The sequence below is a fragment of the Lolium rigidum genome, chromosome 6 (assembly GCF_022539505.1).
Source record: "Lolium rigidum isolate FL_2022 chromosome 6, APGP_CSIRO_Lrig_0.1, whole genome shotgun sequence".
Lineage (NCBI taxonomy): Eukaryota > Viridiplantae > Streptophyta > Magnoliopsida > Poales > Poaceae > Lolium > Lolium rigidum.
This window is the reverse complement of record NC_061513.1, coordinates 272,169,183-272,182,600: the sequence shown is the minus strand read 5'-3', so window position 1 is coordinate 272,182,600 and position 13,418 is coordinate 272,169,183. Positions and strand designations below refer to the sequence as shown.

The window sequence follows — 13,418 nt, the reverse complement described above, 5'->3', positions numbered from 1 at the left end:
TCTCCAAAGCGTCGCATAGCTTGCTTCACCGGTTTTGCACCCGGATTTATGTTGAGGTAGTGCTCGGCGAGTTCCCTTGGTACTCCGGACATGTCAGAAGGTTGCCATGCGAAGATATCCATGTTAGCTCGGAGGAACTCGACGAGCGCGCTTTCCTATTTGGGGTCCAAGCCAGCTCCGACAGACACTTGCTTGGAATCGTCGCCTTCCTTGAGGTCGACCTTCTTAGTGTCTATCGTGGCCTTGAACGAGTTCTTCTGTTTGGAGATCTGCTTCTTGGTGGTGTGCATCTCTGTCGGATCCACCGCGGCCCTGTAGCCTTGCAGCTCCTCTCCAGATATAACTGATTCTGCAAAGGCGGCTTCGCCCTCCTCGCAGTCTTGAGCTTTCTTGTAATCTCCGGATATGGTGATCCAGCCGTTAGGACCCGGAATCTTGAGCTTATTGTAGATGTAGCATGCCCTTGCGTGGAACTTGTGGTAGGTGGGCCTGCCGAAGATGACGTGGTAGGAGCTCTTGAAGGGCACTACCTCGAACATGATCATCTCTTCGCGGAAATTATTAACATCACCGAAGGCCACGGGAAGTTTGATGCTACCCAGGGAGTTTGCCTTTTTACCCGGAACTACACCATGAAACTCAGTGGTGCTGTGCTTAAGCTGTTCCTTGGTAAGGTTCATCCTCTCCAGGGTCTCCAGGTACATGATGTTCAAGCTGGCTCCGCCATCCATAAGGCACTTGGAGAAGTCATACCCGTCGATGCGGGGACTCACAACCAGGGCGTAGCACTCTTTTGGGATGATGGTCGGGTGATCCGCCCTATCGAAAGTGTAGGGTTTTTCCGACCACTTAACATACTGCGGCACAGCCGGAACTGTGGCGTTTAGGACCCGGAGGGCCGATTTCTTTGCCCGGACCGTTGGCGTTCCGAGGAAGGTGTGGTATGCACCAGCACTCTTTTTGCCAAAGGGGTTGGATTTGTTAGCTGCGGAAAGCCTCTTTGGGATCCGGCGAAGCGTCGTCCTCATCCATCGCCTCGGAACTATCCTCGTCTTTGTCCTTGTTCTTGCCCTTGCCTCCTTTGCCGCGAGGGCGGTGCTTCCGGGCGCGCTTGTATCCTGCTTCTGGGTCAGTTTTGAGATCATTGACCCACTTGCAGTTATGGTTGGTGTGGGAGGATTTGCCAGTAGCCGGATCCATATGGGCTAGACATGGCATATCCCTGTATTCTTCGTACGTCTGGGGAGCGCGGGTTCCGGCTGCGGTGACCTCGTCAGCTCGCTGCTGGCCCCTGCCGGCTCCGCCACCACGGCCGCGGCCTCTTCCACCTCCTTGACCTTCGCGCTGGAATGTCATGGCGACCATGTCGGATCCGCCGCCCTTCTGGTCTTCGGAGGGGTTCTTCCGCTTGTTGTTGTTGCTGCTGCCGCCGTTGTCACGGTTCTTCTTTTGCAGGTGCAGGGGTATGGCTGTGGCTGCGAGGTCTCCGCCTGCATCATCGTTGGCGGCGGTGTGATCACTGGCGATGGTGATCATGTCATCCAAAGTCAGTTTGTTCGCATTGACCAAGCAGGTGAGCTTATGCCGGAGCAGTCCTCCCCTCTGCAAACCACCTATGAAGGCGTGCATAGCTGTGCGATTATCCACGTTCTCGCACTCGTTTCTGGTTGCTAACCATCGGGTGAGGAAGTTCCTTGATGTTTCACCCTTCTTCTGGATACATGCCTGTAGATCGCTTGTCGTGGCAGGTCTCTTGTAGGTGCCCCTGAAGTGTTTCTCGAAGGCATTCTTCAGGTCAAACCAGCAAAAGATGGAGTTCGCCTCGAGGTCACTGAGCCAGGTACGAGCTGGACCAACAAGGTACAACTGGAGCATGCGGCAGGCTATGTTGGGGGTTCCTCCGACGAAGATCAGTGCATTGTAGTAATCCTCGATCCAGGTATCCGGCCTTTCAGTGCCATCATAATGCTTCAGGTTTTCGGGTAGCTTGAGGTTCAGGCTCATTGGCTTTGGCTCCTCTCGGATCATCCTGCCGAAGCACTTTGGGCCAATGTAGTCAGATCTGTATTCATTGAGACGTTCCCGTGCGTCACGCGGGCCGTTGCGAGGGGATTTTGAGCGGGAGCGGGATCTCCGGCCTCTGCCTCCACCTCCACCTCCTCCACTGGGTGGTGGGGAGGGAGATTTGCGAGGGGGCCTGTGGGATTTTTTGCTTCCGCCCTCCGATTCTCCGCGCCTTTCTTGGTGCTGACATCGGCTTCGGTGACTACCTTCTCCGTGATGGCGGTCGTCTCCCTCGTTCCGGCTTCGGCGGGGCTCAGGCTCGCGTTCTTCGTTCCGGCTCCGACGAGGCTCCGGCGTGCGCTCCGTGTTCCTGTTCCTCTATGGTACCACGTTGTCGCGGATATTAATTCCACCAGGCCCATGGGGTCTGGCGTTTCCGGCGGGACTACGGCGGCGAGGAGGCGGAGGACGCGGGATCCGGGGCGGAGGTGACGGGTTCCGGTACTTGTCCTTGCCAGCGTACATCGGATCCTTTCCCTTCTTTGGGTTCGTCGGAGGTGTCTTCGATGGAACCGGGATCGGATTTGGATGTTCTCTGGTTCTCCTTCTGCGCTCCGTGGATCCGGTGCGCGATTCATCATCATGATGATGTCTTCCGGGGGCGTCCTTCTGCGCGGTGGACATACAGTGTTCCGGGTTGGATTCCAACCTGCCCGAAGTGTCTGCCTTGCTCTGTTGCTTCATTACTGAGGCAACGAGCGTGCGGACGTAGTTGATATCGATTTCCTCATCTTTCTTGGTTAAGAGCTCCGCAACCTTCTTCATGTTGTCCTTTGGAGTTGTGAGCGGCTGTTGACCAGTGGGGGTTGCAAAGTTGATCTTGCGAGGGGCAATAGCTTCCCGCCGGATCCTATTTGCTTCCTTGTGGGCATCGCCCATCATGGATTCCCATTGTTGTCGGAGTTGCTTGGCCTTCTGTAGCGATTCTATAGCTTCGCGCTCTCTTTTGAGGAAATTATTCATAACGCTTTCAGCCTCTTTCCTTTCCTCCAGCATCGCCATTGCGGTGTTTGAAAATCTCTTGGCGGTGGCCAGCATCTCCTGCCTTTTGGCTTCTAGAGCCTCCGGATCTGCGGCATCATCTGGAGTTATTGATTTATTGAGGATTGCTGAATGCGCGATGGCGTCTATGCCTTCTTGCTCAATTAGCTCTTCTGGGGACAGGTACTCCCCGTGTCCTTCTCCGGAGTCCTGCGCAGCACGGTGATGAGACCGTGAAGGCGGAGTTTCCGAGTTGGATGGGCCCGGAAGCTTGGGGTCAGTCGGAGCAGTTTTGTCAGCCTGATAAAGCCCAGTTATGGTCGCAAGGACCTCCCTAGGCGGAACAGACTCTACCTCAGCTTTCTCCCCATCTTCGAGCTCCTTCATCAGGCGATTGTACTCTTCTGTGTCCATCGAGGAGCCATCGTCGGAAGTTGGACTTAAGTTGCCAAGGATTGATTCTTCTTTTTCTCCGGCATCCTCTTGCTGATCCGGGGCGTCGCTGTCTCCAACGGTCTCTTGCCGATCCGGAGCGTCGCTGTCTCCGGAAGCCTCAACCTGCATGGGTCCGGCTCCTTCCTGTGGAGGGGCGGTTCCAGCGGTATGTGCGAGAAAGTGCACGAAGTGACACCTCTGCTTCTCTAACACCTGGGAGACCCAAGCGGATCTGCATTGGTCTTCCACCGTAATTTCCTGCTCAGGTGCGGATTGGGTGGATTTCGAAATTTCCAGATCTAAGGCGGAATCTTCCTTAGGAAGCTCCTGCGTCTCAGATCGGATCTTCGCGACAGCGTCCTTCTCAGCGGCGGTCGCGTCAGCGTGACTTACCAGGGCGTTTCCGTTGGAATCGACGATCTCGCCGATGAAGATGTGAATGCCGCCGATTGGGATGATGGAGAGCTTGATGGGGTCGGTTTTAGCCGGAATCCAGCACTCGTCCTGAGGGACAGTCGGAAAATTTCCGGCGTAAAGGACACGCCCCACCGCGATGGTTTCGTCGTAGCTTCCCATGGCGGAACCCTCCCGGTTCCGGCCTCCAGACGCCGCTGGCCCCACGGTGGGCGCCAACTGTCGTTGCTTATTTGACGGTACCTCGGAGGAGGGATCCTCACGAGGGGATGAAGGAGTAGGGGCCATTGGGCGGAGAGTTCTCGGGACGGTGGTACGCGAGTTACCCAGCTTCGGAACACCTGCTCGAGGACAGGGCCTACTGCTGCTTGTCTGGAATTATCTGGGCGCTTTCGCGTTGTTATAATGAGTTGTGGTTGTGCCTCTAGGGCTCCCGGGATCCGGCTTATAAAGACGTCCGGATCTAGGGTTTACACGGAGAGTCCTAGCCGGAATACAAGATGCCTAACTACGGAATATTACATTGCCGTGCACATCAAGGATCCACCTTTCCTTATGCGCCGTATTGGATCCGGATACTTCATGGGCCTTCACAGATCCGACCATCTTCGCATGGCGGTTAAGATCCGGCTCCTGTTATCTGGGCTAGACTTCATCCATCTTGATCTACAGCAACTGGGCCGCCCGATGGGCCGCATGCCACCATCACCGTCTATGGGCCACCCGGGCTTGCCGGATCCAGGCCATGCTGTTGATATACCCATAAAGTATACCCACAACAGATAGTGTGAAGCATGGGAGGGTCCTGGCGCCTGCTTGGGATGGCATGGTCAAGGCAGCGCACGACCGACGTGAAGCAAGGGTGTGTCATGCCCTTGCCACCAGCAGGATGCCGGGAGTGAGTAAGGGTGGCGGTCCACTCACTGGAACACGCTCCACGATGCGGATTTGTTGCCGGACCTTTGAGGTGGAGTGAGGCTGCATCAGCCATGGCCTAGCAACAGTGAAGCCCTGGTTGAACAGGGTAGTGGGCGTGAGGTATTAGAGGGGATTAGTAGGGGTTGTGCTATGGTGGAGGTAGGGCGGGTGGAGGAGGTCTTGCTGTGAGCGGCCAAGGGTGGAGGAGCTTGGTCGGGTCGAGGCAAGAAAATTGTGTGAGAGAATAGAGTAGGAGAGAGATTGTCAGTGAGGACGTGAGCTTTGTTTTGGACGGAGCATCAGTTCTCTATCGAATCGAACTCTACTACATTGGCATGAGCGGCCAACGGTAATTTAGCTCAATCAATACTTCGTCTGTTCAAAAACAAGTGATTTAACTTTTTACAGATATAAACATATCTACACACTAAAACGCGTCTAGATGCAACCGTATTTAACCAAAGTTAAGTCACTTATTTATGAATGGAGGAAGTTGTGTGTGTGAACAGGTTAAGAACTATAAAAGGCTATATTAATCCTGGTGAGACATTCACGGACAAGATATATGAGTATTTGTTAGAATGGATCGGCTAGCTGGCCTAGATATTCATTGGAAAGTAAAAATAAAATACATAAGGTTTTACAGTACTCACAATATTAAATTAAATACATATATGAGTAATTAAATTGAGAGATGTCATGGATGCGCACTTGTGGCGATTTTGAAGGCAGACTCCATTTCAGTTTGTACATCATCCCGACTTTTTGATAGGAAAAATATTGTTCACTTTTGGTTTATGTACGACATGACGTTAAATTTTTTTTTGTTGCGTAGACATGATGTTAAATTGATTTAATTTTTTTTACTCCCTCCGATTCATTTTTATTGACTCAGATTTAGTACAACTTCATACTAAATCCGAGTCAATTAAAAGGGATAGGAGGGAGTACTAAATATCACACAACTATCTTTTTCAATGTACTTCCATATAAGTGTATTTCATAGTTAGGCATGTGACGTGGGTAATAAAAAAATAAGCCGTAGCAACGCACGGACATTCAACTAGTGCACATAGAAGAGAAGTTTATGAAAAAGGCACCTGACAAGAACTTGGACACCAAAAGTGGAACCTCAAACGTTTGGATATATGAAGTCAATAGTTAAGACATAACAGTACCACATAGCTAGGTTACCCGGATACGGTGATACGGATACTGCGATACGCCAATACATCCATTTTTCAAAAACACGGATATGGAGATACGTTTGTATACATATAATTATAATAACATATACTAGCACTATGCCCGCGCGTTGCCGCGAAACAATACTAACTTAATAAATTTAAATTTCTTAAATGATGAATTTGCAGTATGCTTTGCGTGTTTACCATACCTTATAATTTTTCTAATAATATGCACTATGAACAGAATTTCTCTTTTATAAAAATTATTTCCTCCATTCCAAATTATTTCCCATAGATTCGTCTAGAAACACATGTATTTAGACGTGTTTTGTTCAGTGTGTAAATACAAGTGAATCTAGAGAAACTCGTGTCAATTAATTTGAAAAGGAGGAACCATTTTTTTGAATAAAATTATGTATGCTAGTTAGGCATCACAATGCAACCAAATTAAGGTGAACCATATTTTTTATAAAACAACAACATGAGCAATACAACCAATTTTCTGTCAAATTCATTAGGGAATACAACAACATTCAAATACGTAGACCTCCACCAGTTTTCTCTTGCGTTTTTATTCAATCCGGATGCAAACCAACCTCACTTTACATAGACAACTTCTTCAATCATAGAGGGCAAATGCATGGAAGTACTTACATGTCCTCTCGTTATTGAAGGCATACAAGTCCTGGTTGACATTCTCTACCTGTTCGAGAAGTTCGTAACATGGATCAGTTTTCTCCAGCTCGATTAAGATTAACCCATCTACCTGCTGTGGTAAAAAATTGAGGGAAGAAATTTTGTCGGACATGAAAACTCCACCCTGAGGTTTGGACATGGCCTCTGCTGCGACAGCTCCGGCTCCGTGGCATAATCGCGATGGCTCCGGCTATGTAGTGGTCGTGACATGGCATCCATGGTGGCTACAGTTGCGTACGCGCGGGCACGGCGCTTGGCCTCAACTGCGGCACCGTGCTAGGCAGGCGAGGCCAGCGACGCGAAGAACTGCTCGGCGTGAGATCAGCGAATTCTGCGGCTGCCGTTGAGCTCCTATCTGCACCAGAACATGGACCCCAAGACAAGGGTGTTACTATTTATTTTCCGCAAGAGATGGATTTGGAGGGAATCTCGAATCATCGCTCATAGGCAGCTATGAATCGCGCTCGGATGCGGCGCGTGCGCTCGCGATTAGCGTTTGGCTTAAGCTCACGCGTTGGATGCTAGCTCTTGATTGGGCCGGGAGAAATTGACGCACCAAATTAATAGAAGACATGATGGACCGCTAATTGGGCACCAGATCTTGTTTAGAAGACACGATGGTCCACCAGGCCTTGTTTAGAAGGCGTGATGGTCGCGATCGATCGCTGATGGTGCGGCGTCAACGACGGATCCAAATTTAATAGTAAAGATAGAGATTAGGATTAAAAAAACATATATACAGATTACTGATTTTTTTGCAGTATTCGTGCAACGTAGCGACATAGTTGGAAAATCCATATTATTTATCAAGCCACATGACGGAACGGTCTTGGAACAAGTACAGAAGTTGCTGGTAGACATACATAGGTGTACTTATACGCCAATCGACCGATGGATCTCGTCTTATTCATGACACAAGACACAAACCACGCGCGACTCACATACTAGTACCGCTCCACACTCATCGATGATCCATCCATCGTGCTTAACTGAAATCATATGGATCACTTGCAGGTGCACGGGTTGCAGGTGCACGGGTTGCACTTGCAGCCTCCGTTCTCTGCTCCGGTGGCGGCGGCCGCGTCCTCGAACGATGCCTTGGAAGAGGGCGCAACTCCCATGATGAGAGTCTGAGAGGTGGTCACCCCCTCGTCCATCTCAGGGTACATCTTGCACCTGCATACATATCCACACCACCATCAGTCACAAAGTCATGAGGCCAAAATTATTAATTTCTGTGAAAGGCTAACAGATTAAGGGCTTCAGGCTCATCTCAAAGGGGGATCTATATATTTTTAACGCATACGCATGTTTTTTTTTTTTTTTGAACAGGAGAAGGGTCCAAGGGACCCGAAGCTTCGATTAACTCGGCAGGTTACAAATTACAAGCAAGACCCAAGAAGAAAAAGAATTACAAAGCAGTCCTTGCTTTTTGTGAAAAGGATCTCGCATAAGATCTATATATGCATAATTCCGCAAAACAAATTAAAAGCACGACATATACAGGATAAACCGATGCAATCCCTGTAAATGGATCTTTGATTTAGCAGATCAGAGGGGATCCAAGAACATAGTCGCCAGAAGAAGATCGAGGGGAGACCCAAAAAAAAAAAAGACTGAGAAAGATTAATAGTTACCCTCCGCAGCCGTTGCCGCACTTGCAGCCGGATCCGCACCCGCAGTTGCCACCGCAGCACGACATGATGAAGATCTCAACACAGCACTTGGATCTGCTTCTCTTCTCTCTGGTGAAGACTGAAGAACTCGCGTGATCTGCCCTGATCCGCTTGGCAAGGTGTCATTTATAGCGCAAGGAGATAGCCCATCCACCGTCCACGTCTCGGCAAGACCGATCTCTCTAGCTAGTGACGTGAGTGGCGCGGACGGTACCGCTGCTGAGGTGCCCCTCAATTTTGGCCCCTCACTGATTGAAACGAACAACTCCTGGCGACCGTCCATAGGACGCGGACAAAATGCGTTTGGCGTAGAGTGCATGCATGCAGTCGTGATCCACGATCCTACCGAGTGTACTGTATATTTTCTTTTCAAACCTTTTTTTTTTTCAAATATGGAGTATCGAGTGTGTTACGAGTCTGATAGTAGTACTAGTATATTTTCTTTTCAAACTTTTTTTTTTACTCAAGAAGCCATTTTTCTGTTCAGATGGATACCAATATGTCAAGTCAAGGTAATTAAGATGCATGCGAAATGGTATTTAAGATGAGCATGACTCTTGCATGCATGCATCCATCAAAGAGGCTTCACGAACCAGAATAGACAAGAGGAGGGGAAGCAGAATATCTGTTGTGCTTATCCACTTATGAATGTGTTGGACCTAATCCTCCCTGTAGGTCCATTCTACGATGTGCTAGCTACCTCAAACACAGTATAGACGTAGACGTTCACGCATACGTACATTCACTTATACTTATAAACGCACGTACGCACATCCTACCTCTATAACCATCTCCGAGAAACTGAGTCCAAGAAATTGATTCGACGGGTCTTAAGATTTTGAGATTGACAAAGTCACCACGGCTGTCTCGTTGTCGACGGAAACGTCACCTCCCACTGAAAAATATTATGCCTTTTAATGAGACACCAAACTGTTAAATCTAGAATTTAAACTCTGATAAACTGGGGCTGACACTGCCCTCCTAACCACCCAACTATTTCTACTTCGATCTCATGTCCCAGCGGTAGAAGAGAAAATGGCATGGAATTCAAAAGGGAAACCATTTTTTCATGCACTACGGTCGAGACAAGTGTAATAAGATATCTTCTAGCTGTTGGGCTCTGGCTACGTGTCCATTGACTGTCTCCTTTAGATATGCACCACAGCTAGTGTGTGATCGCGACATGAATTGTTAAAAGTGATATCCTGAGACAGAGAGACACATGACCTGGCGCTGAAGCATAGCTACATAGACAGGCACGTCAGCAGCGGATGGAGAAGAGTAACGGACATTGCTAGGCGCTCCTAGTACGGTTTTTGAAATGATTTTTTGCAGGGTGTGTAAAAAAAAGATGAAAATCGTTGCAGAAAACTCTTTAAGAGATATTTTCTTATTCTATTACATAGACGCAAAAGAAGTCAGTTATCTGCACAGAATGTGGAGACATATGCACAAAATCTTTCTAGATTTTCTTTGACATTTTACCAATGGTAAGAAAATCGGTAATCGTTAACTGCTCGGTCGGTTTGGGAGTAGTGAATAATCGGAATTCGGACGATTAACTGATTTAATCGGTCGACTATTAATCGGCGCAACCTGCACAAATTAGCACACAAAACACGACTATATAAGAAATAAAGAAATAGTATATGGGTCTCTAAATGTCTGCCCTACTTTTCTAGAGCCCCAAATCTCATTAAAACATGTAAGCTTCTGATGTAATCTTCTAGGTCATGAGCGACAAAGGAGCCACCAACCGCCGCCATGTTCCTTCTTTTCGCTTCTCCTATTTTGCCCTCTGAAGTTTCTCTTCTCCCGCCACCTACCTAGGGTACTGTCCATGTTGCACCTCAACCATCTACCCTATTTGAAGGCGTCCTGGAGCTCTTCGACAAGCTCCTCAAGGCGGTCGAGATCTTGTATCCAAGGTCTGGTCAGCAACTGAGAGCAATTGTTCAACGACGGCGGAAATCGACCTCTCGGAGGCGAGAATCGAGTTGAAGCTTCCAAAGCCTACTTGATTTGGACGGGGAAGCTGTTGGAGGGGCAATCTGCGTTGAAAATTTTACATCTTTATTGATCAAAGAGGACTAATTAATCGGGAACATTCCTAGTAATTGGGTTGTCAAAGCAATTAATCGGGTTAAAGGATTAGCACAAACGAATAGATGTAATGCACACGGTCAGGCCCCTAGTAGCGATTAATCAACCTATTAATCACTGATTCGGTCTGGTTTTTGAACAGTGCATTTTACAATATTTTTCATATGCACCTGAGGTAAAAGTAGATTTCCGAAGATAAACACTCTAGTCACAATTCCCAAGAACAACAGTGGATGATTGGTGCACTCTAGACACAGATTACTTTTAGCAGCGTCAAATTACCCAAAAGGGTCATCTCGCTCGATGTTTAATTACCTTTTTTTTTCGAAATGGGGAGTTCAACCCCGGCTTCTGCATCATGATGATGCACACGGCCTTTTATTAATGAAGTATCAGAAAGTCTTACAAAAACACATCTCAATCATCGCCTACAGTTGATACAAGAATCAACCAGCGGAACCAAACGAACATGAAGTAACTAAAAATCATTGTAATCTCCTAGTATGTCGCCAGCCTGACTCGGCACAAGATATCTCGAGCGACCATCCGGAGCCGTGTGCAACCGGAAGCCATGGCATCCCGTAGTCCCTCCGGCGAGAGGAGAGCCCATAGCTGAACCCAGTGAGCCACCATAAGAATAACCTGCAAGTAGTGAAAAGATTGTTTTTTATTAAAAATAAGATCATTTCTTGTCCTCCAAATACACCAACATAAAGCGAGACACCCCCACACGGATAAAAGCTTTAGATTGTCTATCTACCCTATTTAACCAATTCCCAAACAAATTTGTAATATTGGTTGGAGGTGGAAGATCAAAAGTGAAATTAACCAGTACGCCAAAGAAGTTTAGCTAAAGGGCATATAATGAAAAGGTGTTCAACAGTTTCTGTTCTCCACAGTAAAACACACTTCGTGCACCCATTCCAATTCCGTTTAGCTAAATTATCTTTAGTTAATAAAACCTTGTTACTTAGGAACCACATAAATATTTTAATTTTTAAAGGGACTTTCACTTTCCACAAATATTTTCTCAGATATGGGGTATTATCACTCATAAGATCTTCATACATAGATTTTACCGTAAATTTACCATTCGTTGTCAATTCCCAAACAAAAAGATCTTGTTCATCATTTAGATTTACCGTCATTAGTTTTCTCGCATAACCGCAACCACAAAGTCCATCTCGTTGCCCAATAACATCCGTCCGAAACTAATATTCAGTGGGGTTTGGGCAAGCACATGAGCTACTCGTTACATTCTTGTGACGCACAATATTATATAATGACGGATATTGAGTTGCTAGAGGGGTTTTACCTAACCAGGTATCTTCCCAAAAACGAGTACTCATACCATTTCCAACTTTAAAAAAGCCTCTATTAAAAAACTCTTCCTTCACCCGCATTAAGCCCTTCCAGAAAGGAGAATCTGTGGGCTTGGATTGAACAGCCGATAATGTTTTGTTCCTTAGATATTTATTATGTAGTAATTCCTGCCACACCCCCTCCTCATTCAACAACTTAAATAACCATTTACTTAGTAAGCATTTATTTTTGAGTTCGAGTACTTCAATACCTAAACCCCTTGATCTTTAGGCCGACAAACAATATTCCATTTTGTAAGCCTATACTTTTTCTTATTCTCATCAGATTGCCAGAAGAACCTAGATCTATAGAAATCCAATCGTTTCCTTACCCCAATAGGTACCTCAAGAAAGGAGAGCATAAACATAGGTAAACTAGTTAAAACTGAATTAATAAGAACCAATCTATCTCCATAAGATAATAATTTGCCTCTCCAGCATCCCAGTTTGCTTTCAAACCGTGTTTCAACTGGATACCAGTCGGAATTTTTCAGTTTTCTGTAATGGATCGGAATACCTAGATATTTAAAGGGAAGAGATCCAACATCACATCCAAAGATCTGTTTATATTGATCCTCTTCGTCTTTTGCCTTTCCAAAACAAAATAATTCACTTTTGTGGAAATTAATTTTGAGTCCCGATAGTTCTTCAAATATACATAAAATTAACTTCATGTTTACAGCTTTTAGGAGGTCATGTTCCAAAAAAAGGATTGTATCATCGGCATACTGTAGAATAGAGATACCCCCCTCAACAATATGAGGAATGAGCCCTCCAACTTGACCATCAATTTTTGCCCGTTCAATTAAGATGGCAAGCATATCTACAACAATGTTGAATAACATCGGGGACAAAGGGTCCCCTTGCCGCAAACCTTTCTTTGTTTGAAAATAGTGACCAATGTCATCATTTACCTTTACTCCAACACTCCCACCCTGAACAAATTTCTGAATTAAACTACACCATTGTGTAGCAAAACCTTTCATTCTCAGAGTTTGTTGTAGGAATGACCACTTAACTTTATCATATGCCTTCTCAAAGTCAATCTTAAATAATACCCCATCAAGTTTTTTTGTATGAAGTTCATGAATTGTTTCATGGAGAATGACAACACCTTCTAAAATATTTCTTCCCGGCATAAAAGCCGTTTGTGTTGGTTTAATAACCTTTGGGGCAATCCCCGTTATTCTATTTGTTCCGACTTTGGTAAATATTTTGAAACATACATTTAACAAACAAATAGGTCTATATTGTTGAATTTGTACCGCATCCTCTTTTTTGGGTAGTAAAGTGATGACCCCAAAATTGAGTTTGTAAAGAGACAATTCTCCAGTGCTCAACTCATTAAAAAGAGCCATTAAGTCCGACTTTATTACCTCCCAAAAAATTTGATAGAATTCCGCCGGAAAACCATCAGGACCCGGTGCTTTATTATGTTCCATCTGTGATATCGCCTCTAACACTTCCTCTTCAGTAAAAGGATTTGTTAGAATGTCATTTTCAATAGCTGAGATCTGCGGAATATCATGAACCACCCCCTCTATTAAAGAGACGTTGGACGGTTCAGGAGGTCCGAATAATTT

The 13,418-nt window shown here is 46.4% G+C and overlaps 1 protein-coding gene across 1 annotated transcript; it reads right to left on the bottom strand.

The window, feature by feature from the left end:
• Positions 1 to 7,477: 7,477 nt before the first annotated feature.
• Positions 7,478 to 8,478, bottom strand: LOC124660566 (metallothionein-like protein 2A). Its single transcript, XM_047198386.1, has 2 exons — positions 8,333 to 8,478; positions 7,478 to 7,871 (listed from the first exon to the last, which is right to left on the bottom strand). Exons 1-2 carry the CDS (start codon positions 8,395 to 8,397, stop codon positions 7,700 to 7,702), a joined length of 237 nt encoding a protein of 78 aa, XP_047054342.1. The 5' UTR covers positions 8,398 to 8,478; the 3' UTR covers positions 7,478 to 7,699.
• Positions 8,479 to 13,418: the final 4,940 nt, after the last annotated feature.

Bases quoted from the DNA above. Each gene is read 5' to 3' on its own strand.
- LOC124660566 (XM_047198386.1), bottom strand. From the start codon at position 8,397: ATGTCGTGCTGCGGTGGCAACTGCGGGTGCGGATCCGGCTGCAAGTGC. The intron at 7,872-8,332 runs GTAACTATTAAT...ATATGTATGCAG, and splicing joins TGCGGCAACGGCTGCGGAGG to GTGCAAGATGTACCCTGAGA.